The sequence below is a fragment of the Panulirus ornatus genome, chromosome 3, assembly GCF_036320965.1.
Source record: "Panulirus ornatus isolate Po-2019 chromosome 3, ASM3632096v1, whole genome shotgun sequence".
Lineage (NCBI taxonomy): Eukaryota > Metazoa > Arthropoda > Malacostraca > Decapoda > Palinuridae > Panulirus > Panulirus ornatus.
The window spans coordinates 27,189,902-27,216,056 of NC_092226.1; the positions used below are offsets into that span (position 1 = coordinate 27,189,902).

Below are 26,155 nucleotides of genomic sequence, written 5' to 3' on the forward strand. Positions count from 1 at the left end.
GTGGTTAATCATAGTGGAATTATGTCAGCAAAAGTGTTCAGCTACAGTGTTACTTTGTTAATGAATGGGCTATTATTTGCACCAATTAAATAATCCACCTACCCTTATATGTTTTAGTGTTACTAGTAGATTTGGGCCCTCAGGGCCCTCATCTGCTTGCTCCTGTTTAAGGCTATCACATCCTCCTTAATGACCCTTTTCCCCTGGCCACCACACCCTCCCTCACCACCACCGCTTCTCTACTCCCTGGCTGCCACTATACTCTCCCTCCCTGGTCACCACATCCTCCATATGCCATCAGTGCTTCCCAAAACACCTCCCATTCTTCATTCACTCCCCTTGCTTCATTTAGTCTCACCTTTTGCCATTCTACATTCTATCTCTCTAGGCATTTCTTCACACAAGTCTCTTTTCCAAGCTCTCATACTCTTACCACTCTCTTCTCACTGACATTGTTTCCTCTTTTTCGGAAACCTTTACAAATCTTCACCTTTGACTCCACAAGATAGTGCTGTGAAATCCCTCCAGCTGCCACTCTCAGCACATTTACACCTAAAAGTGTCTCTAATCCAATTGTATCCAGTCATTTTTCAGCACACAACTCCACAAGCTCTTCACCATTTCCATTAACCTTGCTGAATACCCCATGCCCCACAATTATACCCTCACCTGCCTGCCACATTGCTTACCTTCATATTTAAATCATCCATCACTAATATCCGGTCTCTTACATCAAAACTGCTGACACTCACTCAGCTGCTCCCAAAGCTCTTGCCTTTCATGAGCTCTCTTCTTATGGCCAGGTGCATAAACACTAATAATCACCCATCTCTCACCATCAACTTACAGTTTTTTCCACAGTAATCTAAAATGTACTTCCTTACACTGTATCACACACTCCCACAACTCCTGCTTCAAAAGTAGTGCTACTCCTTTAGTCTTGTCCTCTCATCATCCCCTGACTTTACTCCTAAGACATTTCCAAACCATTCTTACCATCTACCCTTGAGCTTTGCTTCACTCAGAGTCAGAACATCTAGGTTTCTTTCTCCAAACATGCCTCCTATCTTGGCTGCATCTTCACACATTTGGAGATGGAGGGAACAAGGAGAAGCGGGAGACCAAATAGAAGGTGGAAGGATCCAGTGAAAAAGATTTTGAGCAATTGGGGCCTTAACATACAAGAAGGTGAGAAATGTGCAAGGAATAGAGTGAATTCGAACGATGTGGTATACTGGGGTCAACGTGCTGTCAAAGGACTGAACCAGGGCATGTGAAACATTGGGGGCCTGGATGTGGATGTGAATAGGGAGCTGTGGTTTTGGTGCTTCTGGCAACTTACCTCCCACAGCACATACTCTTAAAACCTTCCACAAAGCATCTCTATCAACCCAATCATATGCCCTCTCCAGATCCATAAATTCTATGCACAAATCCATCTGTTTTTCTAAGTATTTCTCACATACATTCTTCAAAGCAAACACCTGATCCACACATCCTCTACCACTTCTGAAACCACACTGCTCTTCCCCAATCTGATGCTCTGTACATGCCTTTACCCTCTCAATCAATACCCTCCCATATAATTTCCCAGGAATACTCAACAAACTTATGCCTCTGTAATTTAAACACTCACCTTTGAAGTACATATATTTTTTATTTCTATTTATAATACTTTGTCGCTGTCTCCCGCCTTAGCGAGGTGGCGCAAGGAAACAGACGAAAGAATGGCCCAACCCACCCACATACACATGTATATACATATATGTCCATACATGAACATATACATACCATTTTAATACACCCTCTTCTGCTCTCTCAACCACACTCTTTTTATTACCGCACATCTCTTTTACCATTTCATTATTTACCCGGTCAAACCACCTCACACCACATATTGTCCTCAAACATCTCATTTCCAACACATCCACCCTCCTCTGCACAACTCTATCTATAACCCACACCTCATAACCATATAACATTATTGGAACCACTATTCCTTCAAACATACCCATTTTTGCTTTCCTAGATAATGTTTTCGCATTCCACACATTTTTCAACGCTCCCAGAACGTTCGCACCCTCCCCCACCCTGTGACTCGCTTCTGCTTCCGTGGTTCCATCCGCTGCCAAATCCACTCCAAGATATCTAAAACACTTCACTTCCTCCAGTTTTTCTCCATTCAAACTTACCTCCCAATTGACTTGTCCCTCAACCTTACTGTACCTAATAACCTTGCTCTTATTCACATTTACTCTCAGCTGTCTTCTTTCACACACTTTACCAAACTCAGCCACCAGCTTCTGCAGTTTCTCACCCAAATCAGCCACCAACACTGTATCATCAGCGAGCAACAACTAACTCACTTCCCAAGTCCTCTCATCCACAGCAGACTCCATACTTGCCCCTCTTTCCAAAACACTTGCATTCACCTCCCTAACAACCCCATCCATAAAGTTATTGGACAACCATGGAGACATCACGCACCCCTGCCGCAGACCAACATTCACTGAGAACCAATCACTTTCCTCTCTTCCTGCTCATACACATGCCTTACATCCTTGATAAAAACTTTTCACTGCTTCTAACAACTTGCCTCCCACACCATATATTCTTAATACCTTCCACAGAGCATCTCTATCAACTCAATCATATGCCTTCTCCAGATCCATAAATGCTACATACAAATCCATTTGCTTTTCTAAGTATTTCTCATACATTCTTCAAAGCAAACACCTGATCCACACATCCTCTACCACTTCTGAAACCACACTGCTCTTCCCCAATCTGATGCTCTGTACATGCCTTCACCCTCTCATTCAATACCCTCCCATATAACTTCCCGGGAATACTCAACAAACTTATACCTCTGTAATTTGAGCACTCACCTTTATCCCCTTTGCCTTTGTACAATGGCACTATGCATGCATTCTACCAATCCTCAGGCACGTCACCATAAGTCGTATATACAATGAATATCCTTACCAACCAGTCAACAACACAGTCACCCCCTTTTTTTTAATAAATTCTACTTGCCTGTAATCCAATAATGCTCTCTGGCCATCTCTCCTACTTACATATAGTTATGTATATCTCTCTTTTTAAACCAGGTATTCCCAATCACCAGTCCTTTTTTTAGCACACAAATCAACAAGTTTTTCACCATTTCCATTTACAACATATATATATATATATATATATATATATATATATATATATATATATATATATATATATATATATATATATATATATATATCACATGAATCAGTGATATAGAAGCTGGTGACTGAGTTTGGTAAAGTGTGTGAAAGAAGAAAGTTAAGAGTAAATGTGAATAAGAGCAAGGTTATTAGGTACAGTAGGGTTGAGGGTCAAGTCAATTGGGAGGTGAGTTTGAATGGAGAAAAACTGGAGGAAGTGAAGTGTTTTAGATATCTGGGAGTGGATCTGGCAGTGAATGGAACCATGGAAGCGGAAGTGGATCATAGGGTGGGGGAGGGGGCGAAAATTCTGGGAGCCTTGAAGAGTGTGTGGAAGTCGAGAACATTATCTCGGAAAGCAAAAATGGGTATTTTTGAAGGAATAGTGGTTCCAACAATGTTGTATGGTTGCGAGACGTGGGCTATGGATAGAGTTGTGCGCAGGAGGATGGATGTGCTGGAAATGAGATGTTTGAGGACAATATGTGGTGTGAGGTGGTTTGAGCGAGTAAGTAACGTAAGGGTAAGAGAGATGTGTGGAAATAAAAAGAGCGTGGTTGAGAGAGCAGAAGAGGGTGTTTTGAAATGGTTCGGGCACATGGAGAGAATGAGTGAGGAAAGATTGACCAAGAGAATATATGTGTCGGAGGTGGAGGGAACGAGGAGAAGAGGGAGACCAAATTGAAGGTGGAAAGATGGAGTGAAAAAGATTTTGTGTGATCGGGGCCTGAATATGCAGGAGGGTGAAAGGAGGGCAAGGAATAGAGTGAATTGGAGCGATGTGGTATACCGGGGTTGACGTGCTGTCAGTGGATTGAATCAAGGCATGTGAAGCGTCTGGGGTAAACCATGGAAAGCTGTGTAGGTATGTATATTTGCGTGTGTGGACGTATGTATATACATGTGTATAGGGGTGGGTTGGGCCATTTCTTTCGTCTGTTTCCTTGCGCTACCTCGCAAACGCGGGAGACAGCGGCAAAAAAAAAAAAGAATATATATATATATATATATATATATATATATATATATATATATATATATATATATATATATATATACAGAGGTATAAGTTTGTTGAGTATTCCTGGGAAATTGTATGGGAGGGTATTGATTGAGAGGGTGAAGGCATGTACAGAGCATCAGATTGGGGAAGAGCAGTGTGGTTTCAGAAGTGGTAGAGGATGTGTGGATCAGGTGTTTGCTTTGAAGAATGTATGTGAGAAATACTTAGAAAAGCAAATGGATTTGTATGTAGCATTTATGGATCTGGAGAAGACATATGATAGAGTTGATAGAGATGCTCTGTGGAAGGTATTAAGGATATATGGTGTGGGAGGCAAGTTGTTAGAAGCAGTGAAAAGTTTTTATCGAGGATGTAAGGCATGTGTACGTGTAGGAAGAGAGGAAAGTGATTGGTTCTCAGTTAATGTAGGTTTGCGGCAGGGGCGTGTGATGTCTCCATGGTTGTTTAATTTGTTTATGGATGGGGTTGTTAGGGAGGTGAATGCAAGACTTTTGGAAAGAGGGGCAAGTATGAGGTCTGTTGTGCATGAGAGAGCTTGGGAAGTGAGTCAGTTGTTGTTCGCTGATGATACAGCGCTGGTGGCTGATTCATGTGAGAAACTGCAGAAGCTGGTGACTGAGTTTGGTAAAGTGTGTGAAAGAAGAAAGTTAAGAGTAAATGTGAATAAGAGCAAGGTTATTAGGTACAGTAGGGTTGAGGGTCAAGTCAATTGGGAGGTAAGTTTGAATGGAGAAAAACTGGAGGAAGTAAAGTGTTTTAGATATCTGGGAGTGGATCTGGCAGCGGATGGAACCATGGAAGCGGAAGTGAATCATAGGGTGGGGGAGGGGGCGAAAATCCTGGGAGCCTTGAAGAATGTGTGGAAGTCGAGAACATTATCTCGGAAAGCAAAAATGGGTATGTTTGAAGGAATAGTGGTTCCAGCAATGTTGTATGGTTGCGAGGCGTGGGCTATGGATAGAGTTGTGTGCAGGAGGGTGGATGTGCTGGAAATGAGATGTTTGAGGACAATGTGTGGTGTGAGGTGGTTTGATCGAGTAAGTAATGTAAGGGTAAGAGAGATGCATGGAAATAAAAAGAGTGTGGTTGAGAGAGCAGAAGAGGGTGTTTTGAAATGGTTTGGGCACATGGAGAGAATGAGTGAGGAAAGATTGACCAAGAGGATATATGTGTCGGAGGTGGAGGGAACGAGGAGAAGTGGGAGACCAAATTGGAGGTGGAAAGATGGAGTGAAAAAGATTTTGTGTGATCGGGGCCTGAACATGCAGGAGGGTGAAAGGAGGGCAAGGAATAGAGTGAATTGGATCGATATGGTATAGCGGGGTTGACGTGCTGTCATTGGATTGAATCAGGGCATGTGAAGCGTCTGGGGTAAACCATGGAAAGTTGTGTGGGGCCTGGATGTGGAAAGGGAGCTGTGGTTTCGGGCATTATTGCATGACAACTGGAGACTGAGTGTGAACAAATGGGGCCTGTGTTATCTTTTCCTAGCGCTACCTTGCACACATGAGGGGGGAGGGGGATGGTATTCCATGTGTGGCGAGGTGGCGATGGGAATGAATAAAGGCAGACAGTGTGAACTGTGTGCATGGGTATATATGTATGTGTCTGTGTGTGTACATATATGTGTACATTGAGATGTATAGGTATCTATATTTGCGTGTGTGGACGTGTGTATATATACATGTGTATGGGGGTGGGTTGGGCCATTTCTTTCTTCTGTTTCCTTGAGCTACCTCGCAAATGCGGGAGACAGCGACAAAGCAAAATGAAAAAATAAAATATATATATATATATATATTTTTTTTTTTTTTTTTTTTTTTTCATACGATTCGCCATTTCCCGCATTTGCGAGGTAGCGTTAAGAACAGAGGACTGGGCCTTAGAGGGAAAATCCTCACCTGGCCCCCTTCTCTGTTCCTTCTTTTGGAAAATTAAAAAAAAACGAGAGGGGAGGATTTCCAGCCACCCGCTCCCTCCCCTTTTAGTCGCCTTCTACGACACGCAGGGAATACGTGGGAAGTATTCTTTCTCCCCTATCCCCAGGGACAATATATATATATATATATATATATATATATATATATATATATATATATATAGTGATGGGTGATTTGAATGCAAAGGTGAGTAATGTGGCAGTTGAGGGAATCATTGGTATACATGGGGTGTTCAGTGTTGTAAATGGAAATGAAGAGCTTGTAGATTTATGTGCTGAAAAAGGACTGGTGATTGGGAATACCTGGTTTAAAAAGCGAGATATACATAAGTATACGTATGTAAGTAGGAGAGATGGCCAGAGAGCATTATTGGATTACATGTTAATTGATTGGCACGCGAAAGAGAGACTTTTGGATGTTAATGTGCTGAGAGGTGCAACTGGACGGATGTCTGATCATTATCTTGTGGAGGCGAAGGTGAAGAGATGTAGGGGTTTTCAGAAAAGAAGAGAGAATGTTGGGGTGAAGAGAGTGGTGAGAGTAAGTGAGCCTGGGAAGGAGACTTGTGTGAGGAAGTACCAGAAGAGACTGAGTACAGAAAGGAAAAAGGTGAGAACAAAGGAGGTAAGGGGAGTGGGGGAGGAATGGGATGTACTTAGGGAAGCAGTGATGGCTTGCACAAAAGATGCTTGTGGCATGAGAAGTGTGGGAGTATAGGTTGATTAGAAAGGGTAGCGAGTGGTGGGATGAAGAAGCAAGATTATTAGTGAAAGAGAAGAGAGGCATTTGGACGATTTTTGCAGGGAAAAAATGCAAATGAGTTGGAGATGTATAAAAGAAAGAGGCAGGAGGTCAAGAGAAAGGTGCAAGAGGTGAAAACGTGGGCAAATGAGAGTTGGGGTGAGAGAGTATCATTAAATTTTAGGGAGAATAAAAAGATGTTTTGGAAGGAGGTAAATAAAGTGCGTAGGACAAAGGAGCAAATGGGAACTTCAGTGAAGGGGGCTAATGGGGAGGTGATAACAAGTAGTGGTGGTGTGAGAAGGAGATGGAGTGAGTATTTTGAAGGTTTGTTGAAAGTGTTTGATGATAGAGTGGCAGATATAGGGTGTTTTGGTCGAGGTGGTGTGCAAACTGAGAGGGTTAGGGAAAATGATTTGGTAAACAGAGAAGAAGTAGTGAAAGCTTTGCAGAAGATGAAAGCCAGCAAGGCAGCAGGTTTGGATGGTATTGCAATGGAATTTATTAAAAAAGGGGGTGACTGCATTGTTGACTGGTTGGTAAGGTTATTTAATGTATGTATGATTCATGGTGAGGTGCCTGAAGATTGGTGGAATGCTTGCATAGTGCCATTGTACAAAGGCAAAGGGGATAAGAGTGAGTGCTCAAATTACAGAGGTATAAGCTTGTTGAGTATTCCTGGGAAAGTATATGGGAGGGTATTGATTGAGAGGGTGAAGGCATGTACAGAGCATCAGATTGGGGAAGAGCAGTGTGGTTTCAGAAGTGGTTGAGGATGTGTGGATCAGGTGTTTGCTTTGAAGAATGTATGTGTGAAATACTTAGAAAAGCAAATGGATTTGTATGTAGCATTTACGGATCTGGAGAAGGCATATGATAGAGTTGATAGAGATGCTCTGTGGAAGGTATTAAGAATATATGGTGTGGGAGGCAAGTTGTTAGAAGCAGTGAAAAGTTTTTATCGAGGATGTAAGGCATGTTTACGTGTAGGAAGAGAGGAAAGTGATTGGTTCTCAGTGAATGTAGGTTTGCGGCAGGGGTGTGTGATGTCTCCATGGTTGTTTAATTTGTTTATGGATGGGGTTGTTAGGGAGGTGAATGCAAGAGTTTTGGAAAGAGGGGCAAGTATGAAGTCTGTTGGGGATGAGAGAGCTTGGGAAGTGAGTCAGTTGTTGTTCGCTGATGGTACAGCACTGGTGGCTGATTCATGTGAGAAACTGCAGAAGCTGGTGACTGAGTTTGGTAAAGTGTGTGAAAGAAGAAAGTTAAGAGTAAATGTGAATAAGAGCAAGGTTATTAGGTACAGTAGGGTTGAGGGTCAATTCAATTGGGAGGTGAGTTTGAATGGAGAAAAACTGGAGGAAGTGAAGTGTTTTAGATATCTGGGAGTGGATCTGGCAGCGGATGGAACCATGGAAGCGGAAGTGGATCATAGGGTGGGGGAGGGGGCGAAAATTCTGGGAGCCTTGAAGAATGTGTGGAAGTCGAGAACATTATCTCGGAAAGGAAAAATGGGTATGTTTGAAGGAATAGTGGTTCCAACAATGTTGTATGGTTGCGAGGCGTGGACTATGGATAGAGTTGTGCGCAGGAGGATGGATGTGCTGGAAATGAGATGTTTGAGGACAATGTGTGGTGTGAGGTGGTTTGATCGAGTAAGTAACGTAAGGGTAAGAGAGATGTGTGGAAATAAAAAGAGCGTGGTTGAGAGAGCAGAAGAGGGTGTTTTGAAATGGTTTGGTCACATGGAGAGAATGAGTGAGGAAAGATTGACCAAGAGGATATATGTGTCGGAGGTGGAGGGAACGAGGAGAAGAGGGAGACCAAATTGGAGGTGGAAAGATGGAGTGAAAAAGATTTTGTGTGATCGGGGCCTGAACATGCAGGAGGGTGAAAGGAGGGCAAAGAATAGAGTGAATTGGAGCGATGTAGTATACCGGGGTTGACGTGCTGTCAGTGGATTGAATCAAGGCATGTGTATGGGGGTGGGTTGGGCCATTTCTTTCGTCTGTTTCCTTGCGCTACCTCGCAAACGCGGGAGACAGCGACAAAGCAAAAAAAAAAAAAAAAATATTATTCTTGTATTCTAACTTTCTAAAAGGGGAAACATAAGAAGGAGTGACGCGGGGAGTGCTCATCCTCCTCGAAGGCTCAGATTGGGGTGTCTAAATGGGTGTGGATGTAACCAAGATGAGAAAAAAGGAGAGATAGGTAGTATGTTTGAGGAAAGGAACCTGGATGTTTTGGCTCTGAGTGAAATGAAGCTCAAGGGTAAAGGGGAAGAGTGGTTTGGGAATGTCTTGGGAGTAAAGTCAGGGGTTAGCGAGAGGACAAGAGCAAGGGAAGGAGTAGCACTACTCCTGAAACTGGAGTGGTGTGAGTATGTGATTAGAGTGTAAGAAAGTAAGCTCCAGATTGATATGGGTAAAACTGAAAGTTGATGGAGAGAGATGGGTGATTATTGGTGCATATGCACCTGGGCATGAGAAGAAAGATCATGCATGAGAGGCAAGTGTTTTGGGAGCAGCTGAATGAGTGTGTTAGTGGTTTTGATGCATGAGACCGGGTTATAGTGATGGGTGATTTGAATGCAAAGGTGAGTAATGTGGCAGTTGAGGGAATAATTGGTATACATGGGGTGTTCAGTGTTGTAAATAGAAATGGTGAAGAGCTTGTAGATTTATGTGCTGAAAAAGGACTGGTGATTGGGAATACCTTTTTTAAAAAGAAAGATATACATAAGTATACGTAAGTAAGTAGGAGAGATAGCCAGAGAGCGTTATTGGATTACGTGTTAATTGACAGGCGCGCGAAAGAGAGACTTTTGGATGTTAATGTACTGAGATTTGTAGAGGATTTCAGAAAAGAAGAGAGAATGTTGGGGTGAAGAGAGTGGTGAGAGTGAACGAGCTTGGGAAGGAGACTTGTGTGAGGAAGTACCAGGAGAGACTGAGTACAGAATGGAAAAAGATGAGAACAATGGAATGGGATGTATTTCGGGAAGCAGTGATGGCTTGCGCAAAAGATGCTTGCGGCATGAGAAGTGTGGGAGGTGGGCAGATTAGAGAGGGCAGTGAGTGGTGAGATGAAGAAGTAAGATTATTAGTGAAAGAGAAGAGAGAGGCATTTGGACAATTTTTGCAGGGAAATAATGGAAATGAGTGGGAGATGTATAAAAGAAAGAGGCAGGAGGTCAAGAGAAAGGTGCAGGAAATGAAAAAGAGGGCAAATGAGAGTTGGGGTGAGAGAGTATCATTAAATTTTAGGGAGAATAAAAAGATGTTTTGGAAGGAGGTAAATAAAGTGCACAAGACAAGGGAACAAATGGGAACTTCAGTGAAGGGCGCAAATGGGGAGGTGATAACAAGTAGTGGTGATGTGAGAAGGAGATGGAGTGAGTATTTTGAAGGTTTGTTGAATGTGTATGATGATAGAGTGGCAGATATAGGGTGTTTTTGGTCGAGGTGGTGTGCAAAGTAAGAGGGTTAGGGGAAATGATTTGGTAAACAGAGAAGAGGTAGTAAAAGCTTTGGGGAAGATGAAAGCTGGCAAGGTATTGGATGGTATTGCAGTGGAATTTATAAAAAAAAAAAAAAGGGGGTGACTGAGGATTGGCGGAATGGTTGCATAGTGCCATTGTACAAACTCAAATGGGATAAGAGTGAGTGCGCAAATTACTGAGGTATAAGTCTGTTGAGTATTCCTGGGAAATTATATGGGAGGGTATTGATTGAGAGGGTGAAGGCATGTACAGAGCATCAGATTGGGGAAGAGCAGTGTGGTTTCAGAAGTGGTAGAGGATGTGTGGATCAGGTGTTTGCCTTGAAGAATGTATGTGAGAAATACTTAGAAAAGCAAATGGATTTGTATGTAGCATTTATGGATCTGGAGAAGGCATATGATAGAGTTGATGGAGATTCTCTGTGGAAGGTATTAAGAATATATGGTGTGGGAGGCAAGATGTTAGAAGCAGTGAAAAGTTTTTATCGAGGATGTAAGGCATGTGTATGTGTAGGAAGAGAGGAAAATGACTGGTTCTCAGTGAATGTAGGTTTGCAGCAGAGGTGTGTTTAATTTGTTTATGGATGGGGTTGTTAGGGAGGTGAATGCAAGAGTTTTGGAAAGAGGAGCAAGTATGCAGTCTGTTGTGGATGAGAGAGCTTGGGAAGTGAGTCAGTTGTTGTTCGCTGATGATACAGCGCTGGTGGCTGATTCATGTGAGAAACTGCAGAAGCTGGTGACTGAGTTTGGTAAAGTGTGTGAAAGAAGAAAGTTGAGAGTAAATGTGAATAAGAGCAAGGTTATTAGGTACAGTAGGGTTGAGGGTCAAGTCAATTGGGAGGTAAGTTTGAATGGAGAAAAACTGGAGGAAGTGAAGTGTTTTAGATGTCTGGGAGTGGATTTGGCAGCGGATAGAACTATGGAAGTGGAAGTGAATCATAGCGTGGGGGGGGGGGCGAAAATTCTGGGAGCCTTGAAGAATGTGTGGAAGTCGAGAACATTATCTTGGAGAGCAAAAGTGGGTATGTTTGAAGGAATAGTGGTTCCAACAATGTTGTTTGGTTGCGAGGTGTGGGCTATGGACAGATTGTGCGCAGGAGGGTGGATGTGTTGGAAATGAGTTGTTTGAGGACAATATGTGGTGTGAGGTGGTTTGATCGAGTAAGTAGTAATAGGGTAAGAGAGATGTGTGGTAATAAAAAGAGTGTGGTTGAGAGAGCAGAAGAGGGTGTTTTGAAGTAGTTTGGTCACACGGAGAGAATGAGTGAGGAAAGATTGACCAAGAGGATATATGTGTCAGAGGTGGAGGGAACGAGTAGTGGGAGACCAAATTGGAGGTGGAAAGAGGGAGTGAAAAAGATTTTGAGTGATCGGGGCCTGAACATGCAGGAGGGTGAAAGGCGGGCAAGGAATAAAGTGAATTGGAACGATTTGGTATATCGGGTCAATGTGCTGTCAATGGGTTGAACCAGGGCATGTGAAGCATCTGGGGTAAACCATGGAAAGTTCTTTGGGGCCTGGATGTGGAAAGGGAGCTGTGGTTTCGGTGCATTATTACATGACAGCTAGAGACTGAGTGTGAACGAATGGGGCCTTTGTTGTCTTTTCCTAGCGCTACATCGCACACATTAGGGGAGAGGGGGTTGTTATTCCATGTGTGGCGAGGTGGCGATGGGAATGAATAAAGGAAGACTATGAATTATGTACATGTGTATATATGTATATGTCTGTGTGTGTATATATATGTATACATTGAGATGTTTAGGTATGTATATTTGCATGTGGTGGGTTGGGCCATTCTTTCGTCTGTTTCCTCGCGCTACCTTGCTAATGCGGGAGACAGCGACAAAGCAAAATAAAAATAAATATGTGTATGTTTATCTTCTGTTTCCCCTTTTAGAAAGTTAAAATACAAGGAGGGGAGTGTTTCTAGCACTTTATAGCCTTATACAACACATGGGGAATGCGTGGGAAATATTCTTTCTCCCCTATCCCCAGGGATATATATATATATATATATATATATATATATATATATATATATATATATATATATATATGTGTGTGTGTGTGTGTGTGTGTGTCTGTGTCTGTCAGAGGTAGAGGGAATGAGGAGAAGTGGGAGACCAAATTGGAGGTGGAAGGATGGCGTGAAAAAGATTTTGAGCGATTGGGGCCTGAACTTACAGGAGGGTGAAAGGTGTGTAAGGAATAGAGTGAATTGGGACGATGTGGTATACCTGGGTCGATGTGCTGTCAGTGGATTGAACCAGGCCATGTGAAGCATCTGCAGTAAACCATGGAAAGTTTTGTGGGGCCTGATGTGGAAAGGGAACTGTGGTTTCGGTGCATTACACATGACAGCTAGAGACTGAGTGTGAATGAATGTGGCCTTTGTTGTCTTTTCCTAGCACTACCTCACGCGTATGTGGGGGAAGGGGGATGCCATTTCATGTATGGTGGGGTGGTGACGGGAATGGATGAAGGCAGCATGTATGAATATGTGGAAGTGTATATATGTATGTGTCTTGTATGTATATGTCTGTGTATGTATATGTATGTATACGTTGAAATGTATAGATATGTATATGTGGGTGGGTTGGGTCATTCTTTCATCTGTTTCCTTGCGCTACCTCACTAATGCGGGAGACAGCGACAAAGTATAATAATAATAATAATAATAATAATAATAATATATCCCTGGGGATAGGGGAAAAAGAATACTTCCCACGTATTCCCTGTGTGTCGTAGAAGGCGGCTAAAAGGGAAGGGAGCGGGGGGCTGGAAATCCTCCCCTCTTGTTTTTTTTGTTTTTTTTCCCAAAGAAGGAACAGAGAAGGGGGCCAGATGAGGATATTCCCTCAAAGGCCCAGTCCTCTGTTCTTAACGCTACCTCGCTAATGCAGGAAATGGCGAATAGTATGAAAGAAAGAATATATATATATATATATATATATATATATATATATATATATATATATATATATATATATATATATATATATTTTTATATATATATATATATATATATATATATATATATATATATATATATATATATATATATATATATATATATATATATATTTTATATATATATATATATATATATATATATATATATATATATATATATATATATATATATCTTTCTTTTCTTTTAAACTATTCGCCATTTCCCGCATTAGCGAGGTAGCGTTAGGAACAGAGGACTGGGCCTTTTTTGGAATATCCTCACCTAGCCCCCTCTGTTCCTTCTTTTGGAAAATTAAAAAAAAAAAAACGAGATGGGAGGATTTCCAGCCCCCTGCTCCCTCCCCTTTTAGTCGCTTTCTATGACACGCAGGGAATACATGAGAAGTATTCTTAATCCCCTATCCCCAGGGATAATATATATATATATATATATATATATATATATATATATATATATATATATATCTTGCTTATATATATATGGGAATGAATAAAGGCAGACAGTATGAATTATGTACATGTGTATATATGTATATGTCTGTGTGTGTATATATATGTATACGTTGAGATGTATAGGTATGTATATTTGCGTGTGTTGACGTGTATGTATATACATGTGTATGTGGGTGGGTTGGGCCATTCTTTCGTCTGTTTCCTTGCGCTACCTCACTAACGCGGGAGACAGCGGCAAAGCAAAATGATAGAAAAAGAAAAAAAAAAAAAAAAAAAATATATATATATATATATATATATATATATATATATATATATATATATATATATATATATATATATATATTATTTTTTTTTCCAAATTATTCGCCATTTCCCGCATCAGCAAGGTAGCGTTAAGAACAGAGGACTGGGCCTCTGAGGGAACATCCTCACCTGGGCCCCTTCTCTGTTCCTTCTTTTGGAAAATTAAAAAAAAAACAAGAGTGGAGGATTTCCAGCTCCCCGCTCCCTCCCCTTTTAGTCGCCTTCTACGACACACAGGGAGTACGTGGGAAGTATTCTTTCTCCCCAATCCCCAGGGATATATATATATATATATATATATATATATATATATATATATATATATATATATATATATATATATATATATATATTTTTTGCTTTGTCGCTGTCTCCCGCGTTTGCGAGGTAGCGCAAGGAAACAGACGAAAGAAATGGCCCAACTCACCCCCATACACATGTATATACATACGTCTACACACGCAAATATACATACCTACACAGCTTTCCATGGTTTACCCCAGACTCTTCACATGCCCTGATTCAATCCACTGACAGCACGTCAACCCCGGTATACCACATCGATCCAATTCACTCTATTCCTTGCCCTCCTTTCACCCTCCTGCATGTTCAGGCCCCGATCACACAAAATCTTTTTCACTCCATCTTTCCACCTCCAATTTGGTCTCCCACTTCTCCTCATTCCCTCCACCTCCGACACATATATCCTCTTGGTCAATCTTTCCTCACTCATTCTCTCCATGTAACCAAACCATTTCAAAACACCCTCTTCTGCTCTCTCAACCACGCTCTTTTTATTTCCACACATCTCTCTCACCCTTACGTTACTTACTCGATCAAACGACCTCACACCACACATTGTCCTCAAACATCTCATTTCCAGCACATCCATCCTCCTGCGCACAACTCTATCCATAGCCCACGCCTCGCAACCATACAACATTGTTGGAATCACTATTCCTTCAAACATACCCATTTTTGCTTTCCGAGATAATGTTCTCGACTTCCACACATTCATCAAGGCTCCCAGAATTTTCACCCCCTCCCCCACCCTATGATCCACTTCTGCTTCCATGGTTCCATCCGCTGCCAGATCCACTCCCAGATATCTAAAACACTTTACTTCCTCCAGTTTTTCTCCATTCAAACCTACCTCCCAATTGACTTGACCCTCAACCCTATTGTACCTAATAACCTTGCTCTTATTCACATTTACTCTTAACTTTCTTCTTTCACACACTTTACCAAACTCAGTCACCAGCTTCTGCAGTTTCTCACATGAATCAGCCACCAGTGCTGTACCATCAGCGAACAACAACTGACTCACTTCCCAAGCTCTCTCATCCCCAACAGACTTCATACTTGCCCCTCTTTCCAAAACTCTTGCATTCACCTCCCTAACAACTCCATCCATAAACAAATTAAACAACCATGGAGACATCACACACCCCTGCCACAAACCTACATTCACTGAGAACCAATCACTTTCCTCTCTTCCTACACGTGCACATGACTTACGTCCTTGATAAAAACTTTTCACTGCTTCTAACAACTTGCCTCCCACACCATATATTCTTAATACCTTCCACAGAGCATATATATATATATATACATATATATATATATATATATATATATATATATATATATATATATATATATATATATATATATATATATATATTGACTGGTTGGTAAGGTTATTTAATGTATGTATGACTCATAGTGAGGTGCCTGAGGATTGGCGGAATGCATGCCTAGTGCCATTGTACAAAGGCAAAGGGGACAAGAGTGAGTGCTCAAATTACAGAGGTATAAGTTTGTTGAGTATTCCAGGTAAATTATATGGGAGGGTATTGATTGAGAGGGTGAAGGCATGTACAGAGCATCAGATTGGGGAAGAGCAGTGTGGTTTCAGAAGTGGTAGAGGATGTGTGGATCAGGTGTTTGCTTTGAAGAATGTATGTGAGAAATACTTAGAAAAGCAAATGGATTTGTATGTAGCATTTATGGATCTGGAGAAGGCATATGATAGAGTTGATAGAGATGCTCTGTGGAAGGTATTAAGAATATATGGTGTGGGAGGCAAGTTGTTAGAAGCAGTGAAAAATTTTTATCGAGGATGTAAGCATGTGTACGTGTAGGAAGAGAGGAAAGTGATTGGTTCTCAGTGAATGTAGGTTTGCGGCAGGGGTGTGTGATGTCTCCATGGTTGTTTAATTTGTTTATGGATGGGTTGTTAGGGAGTTGAATGCAAGAGTTTTGGAAAGAGGGGCAAGTATGAAGTCTGTTGGGGATGAGAGAGCTTGGGAAGTGAGTCAGTTGTTGTTCGCTGATGATACAGCGCTGGTGGCTGATTCATGTGAGAAACTGCAGAAGCTGGTGACTGAGTTTGGTAAAGTGTGTGAAAGAAGAAAGTTAAGAGTAAATGTGAATAAGAGCAAGGTTATTAGGTACAGTAGGGTTGAGGGTCAAGTCAATTGGGAGGTAAGTTTGAATGGAGAAAAACTGGAGGAAGTAAAGTGTTTTAGATATCTGGGAGTGGATCTGGCAGCGGATGGAACCATGAAAGCGGAAGTAGATCATAGGGTGGCGGAGGGGGCGGAAATTCTGGGAGCCTTGAAGAATGTGTGGAAGTCGAGAACATTATCTCGGAAAGCAAAAATGGGTATGTTTGAAGGAATAGTGGTTCCAACAATGTTGTATGGTTGCAAGGCGTGGGCTATGGATAGAGTTGTGCGCAGGAGGATGGATGTGCTGGAAATGAGATGTTTGAGGACAATGTGTGGTGTGAGGTGGTTTGATCGAGTAAGTAACGTAAGGGTAAGAGAGATGTGTGGAAATAAAAAGAGCGTGGTTGAGAGAGCAGAAGAGGGTGTTTTGAAATGGTTTGGGCACATGGAGAGAATGAGTGTGGAACGATTGACCAAGAGGATATATGTGTCGGAGGTGGAGGGAACGAGGAGGAGTGGGAGACCAAATTGGAGGTGGAAAGATGGAGTGAAAAAGATTTTGTGTGATCGGGGCCTGAACATGCAGGAGGGTGAAAGGAGGGCAAGGAATAGAGTGAATTGGATCGATGTGGTATACCGGGGTTGACGTGCTGTCAGTGGATTGAATCAGGGCATGTGAAGCGTCTGGGGTAAACCATGGAAAGCTGTGTAGGTATGTATATTTGCGTGTGTGGACGTATGTATATACATGTGTATGGGGGTGGGTTGGGCCATTTCGTTCATCTGTTTCCTTGTGCTACCTCACAAATGCGGGAGACAGCGACAAAGCAAAAAAAAAATATATATATATATATATATATATATATATATATATATATATATATATATATATATATATATATATATTTTTTTTTTTTTTTTTCCATACTATTTGCCATTTCCCGCGTTAGCGAGGTAGCGTTAAGAACAGAGAACTGGGCCTTAGAGGGAATATCCTCACCTGACCCCCTTCTCTGTTCCTTCTTTTGGAAAATTAAAAAAAAAAAAAAAACACAAGAAAGGGGAGGATTTCCAGCCACCCGCTCCCTCCCCTTTTAGTCGCCTTCTACGACACGCAGGGAATACGTGGGAAGTATTCTTTCTCTCCTATCCCCAGGGATAATATATATATATATATATATATATATATATATATATATATATATATATATTTTTTTGTTGTACTAGTAGGATATATGTATATGTATATATATATATATATATATATACATATATATATACATATATACAAGTTTTGGAGCTTCATGAAGATAGAACAGACTTTTGGGGCAGGAAGTAAATAAGTACATTGATTAAGGAGACGGCCTTGATTAGGGCATTCAGTTACTTGTGCCATCAAAGTTAAGATGAAGAGAAAAAAGTGGAGATGACGAGAATACCTGTATAAGATCTGTGCCCTCATTTTACATAATACTTCTTGTTAGTGTGTTATTCTTACAAGATAACAGTAATAACTATGGAAAAACCATAAATAATCAATCATCTTTGTTTTAGATAGAAACACTTGCAAAAATACCACACAATCACTATGTTGCCTGGCAGTAGGGCAACATAAGTTCAAGTGTGTGCAGCCTTCAGAATCAGTGATTCAGCTGGTTGAGTTGTATGTTGTTTTAATAAGAAAATTATGCTCTAGTTAATCATGAAAGATATCAAACCTTTTTTGATATTTTGAACTTCTGCTTCCAGTGTTTAAGGAAATTATCCCTGAAGCCTCACCTAAGGGTTAACCTGTATGATTTCAAGATATTAGTTTATGAATTTCAGTTAAGCAGTAACTGAGACAAATACCAACACTGAATGGATAATTTCTTTGAGAGGCTGTTCTTTTGACAAAGATCTAAAGAGAGGCCCTGAGAATACAAAACTTTTTTTGGTTTTCTATATAGACCTAGGACATTATCTTAATTACTAAAGGGTGTTCATAATTTGCATGTTCTTTAACTTGTTTTTTTTATTTACAGAAGGATTCTGTTTTTATCAACAGTGAATTTTCCAGATGATATGGACTAAAATCATGTCAGACTTTTTTTAGTGCCTGGAACTAGACGAGAGCGTGAGCCCATGCTCCATAAGCACACTTTTGAAACTGCAAATAACCAGCACTGGTGCCAGTGGACAGAGGAATTCTCTGCACTCACAACCCATGAAAAGTAGGTTAAAGCCAATGGCTGAACAGGGATGACTAAGTCATATTCATAGTGGTATGTGTAGGGATAGTTTCTCTGTTGTGAAGTCCTTTGACTATTCAGCCTCTGTGAAAATTAATATTAAAAACCCTGACTCAAAACAGAAGCCTTTTCAGTGATAAATACAACCTCAGGATCAATAAGAACTCCAATGTTGCTTTATGAGCTGCCTAATTTAGATGAACTTTAATGATTGAAGTGAGGTCAGTAAAAAGAAAATCTTTTAGATACAAGATTATAATATCAATGAAAGAATTTTAAGTTAAATGCTGTATATAAATTTTATATTACAAATATCCTTACCCTCGGACCAAGACTTTCTTTTTTTGTTGTTTTTCTTTAGTGTCAAATGAAGGTGTTTTTATCAAGGGATGAAATGGTCTTCTACAACAATTCAGACTTGATGGAATCTTTTTGAATTCTGATTGGTTTGTAATTTCCAGCCTAATTTTATGTGTTGAAGGTGGTGTTGGCCCCCTCCTTAACTTTTGTTTTTTACAATTGCATGCCATTCCTATATTCCTGGTCTGATTAATCTCTTGCATACCTTGGTCCAGCAAATGTACTTAAATCCTCAAATCTATACCCACATTCTGATTTTATGGAGTCAGAAGTCATTCATTAGTAATTCAATTCTTGTGATAAAATTCTGTGGGATTGAACACGATTATTATAATACAAGGCAAATATGAAGAAATGTATATTTACTCTTGAATGTTTGCATTTATAGTTTTATGTAATTTTCACAGCTCAGGATTTTAGGCATTACTGGATAATTTCAGTGGAAGAAAACCATACTCCAATGGTTATCCTTTTAAGAATGTTTCAAAAGAAAATAACTTTTTCTAGGTTTAGCTTCGATAGCTTTAGCATAACAGCCTGAGAGTTTGCTGTGAAACTGATAAGACTGTCGATGATTCACAATGGAGAGTGCAGATGTTGTTGACATTGATAACACTCAAGATACCCATTCGATAAATGCATAATAGCATAATGTACAACAACTGAAAATTAATAGTATGGAAAATGTGAGTAGCAGAAAATTTTATTACACTCCCTAAACAGAAGATTCTGACTCAGAAATGGAATTATGTAGCTTCATCCTGTGGGCTAGTGAGCATGAAGCATGTCCATAGTAGATATAATCATGAATATTTCTTATATCTGGAAAAGTACTGTAAAATTAAATGTTTCTTACCAGTAGTAATTAAAACACTTGTGTTAATTTCCCATGATGTACAGAAAATCTACACAGTTAAAGTAATTGAAATCAACAACCTTGCCTGGGTGGCAGAGCAAAACTGAATATGTTTGGTGAAAGGGATAGCTGGATCTGATCATGAGCTTAGCCAAGTGTACATTCAACTAAATACTGGTAGATCATAACTTTACTATGGTATGTCAAAAATCATCCAACAGTTAACACCATGCAAGACATACTATGTCATCAAAAATATTTTGATACAACTATGAAAACTAAAGGGCAGCCTTATAAGGATTAACTTTTATCCTAATACAGTAAATGTTTGAAATAGATACTTGACTGCAGATATACTATTTGATCTACTTATTACCTTCAGTTTTACTCCCATTGACAAGGTGTGAATCAAGAGCATTTCCTTTCAGCTTGCTCTCACATATGCACATGTTCAGTGTGATGAAATAAGCAAAAACCATTACAGCACTTAATGTCTGTATTAACACTTCCATCCTTGCTATACACTAAATCAAATTATCAGGCTGGATTAATGTCTGTATTAACACTTCCATCCTTGCACAAAAAATGCCTAGTTACATATGATGAGCACTCATTCCTCAGGCATCTTCATATAAAACACCCCTAGTTTTTAAAGCTTATTACATGTATAAATTTTTCCACAATTTACTTTTTCTCATTATGCTAAACATACTATACTTATTTTTCTCCACCAGCCTCTTAAGTGCCATATGTCCCTCATGGCCATACTGTTTTAACGCCTTGTACCATAAGCTTCTTCTGCTGTGTTTTCACACCACAAATTTTCCTCTTGATCTTATTTCTTCCTCCAACTGTCTTACTAATTCATATTATATCATGAAGGTTATCTATCTCTACTGTTCCTATATTTTACTTGTCTCTAGGATAACTAAAGTTTAATGATTTTACAAGAGTTTGGAGGATTACATAATCAAGTAAGCTTCCTGAACACTTTATTTTTAATTTCTTACCATTCACTTCAGCTTTCTGTGTATATCTAGCTATTATCCCCTGCATGTCACCTCTCAGTTTAATTCTTCCAACTGCTGCCCTTACTGATCATCACTCCAAAATGCATGTACACCTAAAGAACTTCCATTTTTACTTCAATTAAACTAATGCCCATATCTTCAAATGATATGCCCTCAGCACTATCTTTCAATTGCCACCTCCATTCTTTCTATCACTAAAGCAAGTTACCATTCAATCTAACTCCTCTGATTCTGTTGACTAGAAGGGATCATCTTCGTACAACAACTGTGGAAGCCTCCACTCTGTACTATAGTGATCCATCTGTTCCCTAAAATCACTCAACCCTGTTATAATTACAGCAGGTACTGACAACTGGTTTCACTTCACTAGAAAACCTTTTCCTACCTCATCTTTTTCAACATTAGCTTTTGGTGTTGAAAAAATTTGGTGGTTGTAAAATCACTCTCCACATTATTTGAAGACAGACTATCATTGTCAAATTATTTAGGATTGTCTTCTGCCTGTGCAATGTCCCATTCCTGATTTTTCAAAACATAACCTCATGTAGCCCTAAATTACCACTACATTTACATTATCTTGTGTTCATCGTACTGTTTACTGTATTTACTCTCACATGATCAATATTTCTATTATAAAAGCATTTAAAAGCATTCAGCAGTTTTCCATTCATGCCATAAACAAAACTCCCCAAAATTTCTCTTCTCCAAAAATGCCTCATTACACTGCACACTAATGTACTGCTTCATCTCTATTCTTCTGATTAGGTATCTCCTGAATCCCCCCTATTAAATTTTGTTTCTGTCCCTCTCTAGTCTCATGAGTTCCTCAAGATCCTTGAAATGCTTCCTCAAGTTTCTTAACTTTAGCTCTAGTTATGTTATCTTCTGATCTTACTCCTTAAAAAGTTCCCATAACATCTCTAAACATTAGCTATCTAGTATTTTCACCTCTTGCCTTCTCTGACTTTGCCTGACGGTTTTGGACATTATTGTAACGCTCCATACTCGCCATTACTGGTCCAGGCAGTGCTAGAGGCCTTGAATTATTTCCAAAAGTAATACTAAAAACACTAATGAAGCTTACTTGAATAAAGTATCTTAAAACCTAAAGGGAATTTACATATTGAGCTTCCAGAGGGTTGCCTTTTGGTTACATTGAAAATAAAATCTAACTTCCCTTTGGCAAGCTGCACTCTCATACATGATTATTTTCAAGTTGGCAACACTCCTTCATTTGATTTGAACCTGAGAAACTTCCATTCCCAATCCCCATTTAATCTCATAAAATTTTGGCACTCTCGATCTTAATATCTAATGCACATACCACACAGTAGCCCCTTCATACTCTACTCCCTTTTCATGAGCTATAAAAACTCCAGAATCTTGAAAGAAACAGGGATTACTACCTGGATTTCTTACTATAACCACTGCATTAATAGCAGCTGCATTGAGGGGAGAAATTTGGTTGTATTTCTTTCTATGCCCTTATGGCATGTGTGTTTTGCTGGTTTGAGTGGAGATATTAATGAAGTGTAAAACTACTTGATCTAGGGATGAGAAATCTTTGCTGAAGTTTTGGAGCTTTGATTCCATGAACTGTGTGAAGGCTACCTACCCTGCTTTCATAAAGTTTTTCACTAATGTTGATTGAGTAGGTTAGATGGAGTCTTATCAAGATAAGCAAGTGATGAAAAGATAGCTTGTGTAACATGTTCCAGTGGTTCCTTATGTGTAACCTTAATGAGCTGAATGTGACAGGGGACAGTGATGCTGTTTTCCTGTGGGACAGGGTAGGGACAGGAATGGATAAAGGCAAGTATGAATATCTAAAAATGCATTTATGTAATGTGTGTGCATGTGTATTTATATAGATGTAATGTCTGTGCTTGTGTATGTATATGTTTGTATATGTATGCATATGTGGGCAAGTATGCAGTCTGCTGCGGATGAGAGAGCTTGGGAAGTGAGTCAGTTGTTGTTCGCTGATGATACAGCGCTGGTGGCTGATTCATGTGAGAAACTGCAGAAGCTGGTGCCTGAGTTTGGTAAAGTGTGTGAAAGAAGAAAGTTGAGAGTACATGTGAATAAGAGCAAGGTTATTAGGTACAGTAGGGTTGAGGGTCAAGTCAATTAGGAGGCAAGTTTGAATGGAGAAAAACTGGAGGAAGTGAAGTGTTTTTGATATCTGGGAGTGGATTTGGCAGCGGAAGTGAATCATAGGGTTGGGAGGGGGCGAAAGTTCTGGGAGCGTTGAAGAATGTGTGGAAGTCAAAAGCATTATCTTGGAAAGCAAAAATGGGTATGTTTGAAGGAATAGTGGTTCCAACAACGTTATATGGTTGCGAGGCGTGGACTATAGATAGAGTTGTGCGGAGGAGGGTGGATGTGTTGGAAATGAGATGTTTGAGGACAATATGTGGTGTGAGGTGGTTTGATCGAGTAAGTAATAATAGGGTAAGAGAGATATGTGGTAATAAAAAGAGTGTGGTTGAGAGAGCAGAAGAGGGTGTTTTGAAATGGTTTGGTCGCATGGAGGGAATGAGTGAGGAAAGATTGAACAAGAGGATATATGTGTCAGAGGTGGAGGGAACAAGGAGAAGTGGGAGACCAAATTGGAGGTGGAAAGATGGAGTGAAAAAGATTTTGAGTGATCGGGGCCTGAACATGCAGGAGGGTGAAAGGCGTGCAAGGAATAGAGTGAATTGAAACGACATGGTATACCGGGGTTGACGTGCTGTCGATGGATTGAACCAGGGCATGTGAAGCGTCTGGGGTAAACCAATGAAAGTTCTGTGGGGCCTGGATGTGGAAAGGGAGCTGTGGTTTTGGTGCATTATTAAATGAAAGCTTGAGACTGATTGTGAACGAATGTGGCGTTTGTTGTCTTTTTCCTAGCGCTACCACGCACACATGAGGGGGGGTTGTTATTTCATGTGTGGCGAGGTGGCGATGGGAATGAATAAAGGCAGACAGTATGAATTATGTACTTGTGTATATATGTATATGTCTGTGTGTGTGTATATATATATATATATATATATATATATATATATATATATATATATATATATATATATATATGTATACATTGAGATGTATAGGTATGTATATTTGCGTGTGTGGACGTGTATGTATATACATGTGTATGTGGGTGGGTTGGGCCATTCTTTCATCTGTTTCCTTGCGGGAGACAGCGACAAAGCAAAATAAAAGAAATAAAATAATATATATGTATATATATATATATTCTTTTCTTTTTTTTCAAACTATTCGCCATTTCCCGCATTAGCGAGGTAGCGTAAGAACAGAGGACTGGGCCTTTGAGGGAACATCCTCACCTGGCCCCCTTCTCTGTTCCTTCTTTTGGAAAATTAAAAAAAAAACAAGAGGGGAGGATTTCCAGCCCCACGCTCCCTCCCCTTTTAGTCGCCTTCTACGACATGCAGGGAATACGTGGGAAGTATTCTTTCTCCCCTATCCCCAGGGAGGTGATAACAAGTAGTGGTGATGTGAGAAGGAGATGGAGTGAGTATTTTGAAGGTTTGTTGAATGTGTTTGATGATAGAGTGGCAGATATAGGGTGTTTTGGTTGAGGTGGTGTGCAAAGTGAGAGGGTCTGGGAGAATGATCTGGTAAACAGAGAAGAGGTAGTAAAAGCTTTGCGGAAGATGAAAGCCGGCAAGGCAGCGGGATTGGATGGTATTGCAGTGGAATCTATTAAAAAAGGGGGTGACTGTATTGTTGACTGGTTGGTAAGATTATTTAATGTATGTATGGTGAGGTGCCTGAGGACTGGCAGAATGCTTGCATAGTACCATTGTACAAAGGCAAAGGGGACAAAGTTGAGTGCTCAAATTACAGAGGTATAAGTTTGTTGAGTATTCCTGGAAAATTATATGGGAGGGTATTGATTGAGAGGGTGAAGGCATGTACAAAGCATCAGATTGGGGAAGAGGAGTGTGGTTTCAGAAGTGGTAGAGTATGTGTGGATCAGGTGTTTGCTTTGAAAAATGTATGTAAGAAATACTTAGAAAAGCAAATGGATTTGTATGTAGCATTTATGGATCTGGAGAAGGCATATGATAAAGTTGATAGAGATGCACTGTGGAAGGTATTAAAAATATATGGTGTGGGGGGGTAAGTTGTTAAAAGCATTGAAAAGTTTTTATCAATGATATAAGGCATGTGTATGTGTAGGAAGAGAGGAAAGTGATTGGTTCTCAGTGAATGTTGGTTTGCAGCAGGGGTGTGTGATGTCTCCATGGTTGTTTAATTTGTTTATGGATGGGGTTGTTAGGGAGGTGAATGCAAGAGGTTTGGAAAGAGGGGCAAGTATGTTGTTCGCTGATGATACAGCGCGGGTGGCTGATTTGGGTGAGAAACTGCAGAAGCTGGTGACTGAGTTTGGTAAAATGTGTTAAAGAAAAAAGCTGAGAGTAAATGTGAATAAGAGCAAGGTTATTATGTACAGTAGGGTTGAGAGACAAGTCAATTGGGAAGTAAGTTTGAATGGAGAAAAACTGGAGGAAGTGAAGTGTTTTAGATATATGAGAGTGGATTTGGCAGTGGATGGAACCATGGAAGCGGAAGTGAATCATAGGGTGGGGGAGGGGGCGAAAGTTCAGGAAGCGTTGAAGAATGTGTGGAAGTCGAGAACGTTATCTTGGAAAGCAAAAATGGGTATGTTTGAAGGAATAGTGGTTCCAAAATGTTACATGGTTGAGAGGCGTGGGCTATAGATAGAGGTGTGCAGAGGAGGGTGGAAGTGTTGGAAATGAGATGTTTGAGGACAATATGTGGTGTGAGGTGGTTTGATGGAGTAAGCAATGAAAGGGTAAGAGAGATGTGTGGTAATAAAAGGATTGTGGTTGAGAGAGCAGAAGAGGGTGTTTTGGAATGGTTTGGTCACATGGAGAGAATGAGTGAAGAAAGATTGACAAAGAGCATATATATGTGTCAGAGGTGGAGGGAACGAGGAGAACTGGGAGACCAAATTGGAGGTGGAAAGATGTAGTGAAAAAGATTCTGAGTGATCGGGGCCTGAACATGCAGGAGGGTGAAAGGCGTGCAAGGAATAGAG

General features: G+C 40.3%; 1 protein-coding gene and 1 long non-coding RNA gene across 27 annotated transcripts in view; one reads left to right on the forward strand and one right to left on the reverse strand.

Annotated features, from left to right (window-relative positions):
* Positions 1–26,155, forward strand: part of enc (R3H domain containing protein encore) — a 944,198-nt gene that overhangs the window by 885,677 nt on the left and 32,366 nt on the right. For 23 of the 26 annotated variants that reach the window (XM_071685668.1, XM_071685684.1, XM_071685751.1 and 20 more), the window contains one exon: positions 18,682–18,810. The exons of the other annotated variants lie outside the window; for them this stretch is intronic. In XM_071685668.1, coding sequence (XP_071541769.1) covers positions 18,682–18,810 — 129 coding nt within the window. The remainder of the gene's footprint in view (positions 1–18,681; positions 18,811–26,155) is intronic. 26 annotated transcript variants of the gene reach the window in all.
* Positions 1–26,155, reverse strand: part of LOC139761582 (uncharacterized) — a 112,947-nt gene that overhangs the window by 30,016 nt on the left and 56,776 nt on the right. The window lies entirely within an intron of this gene.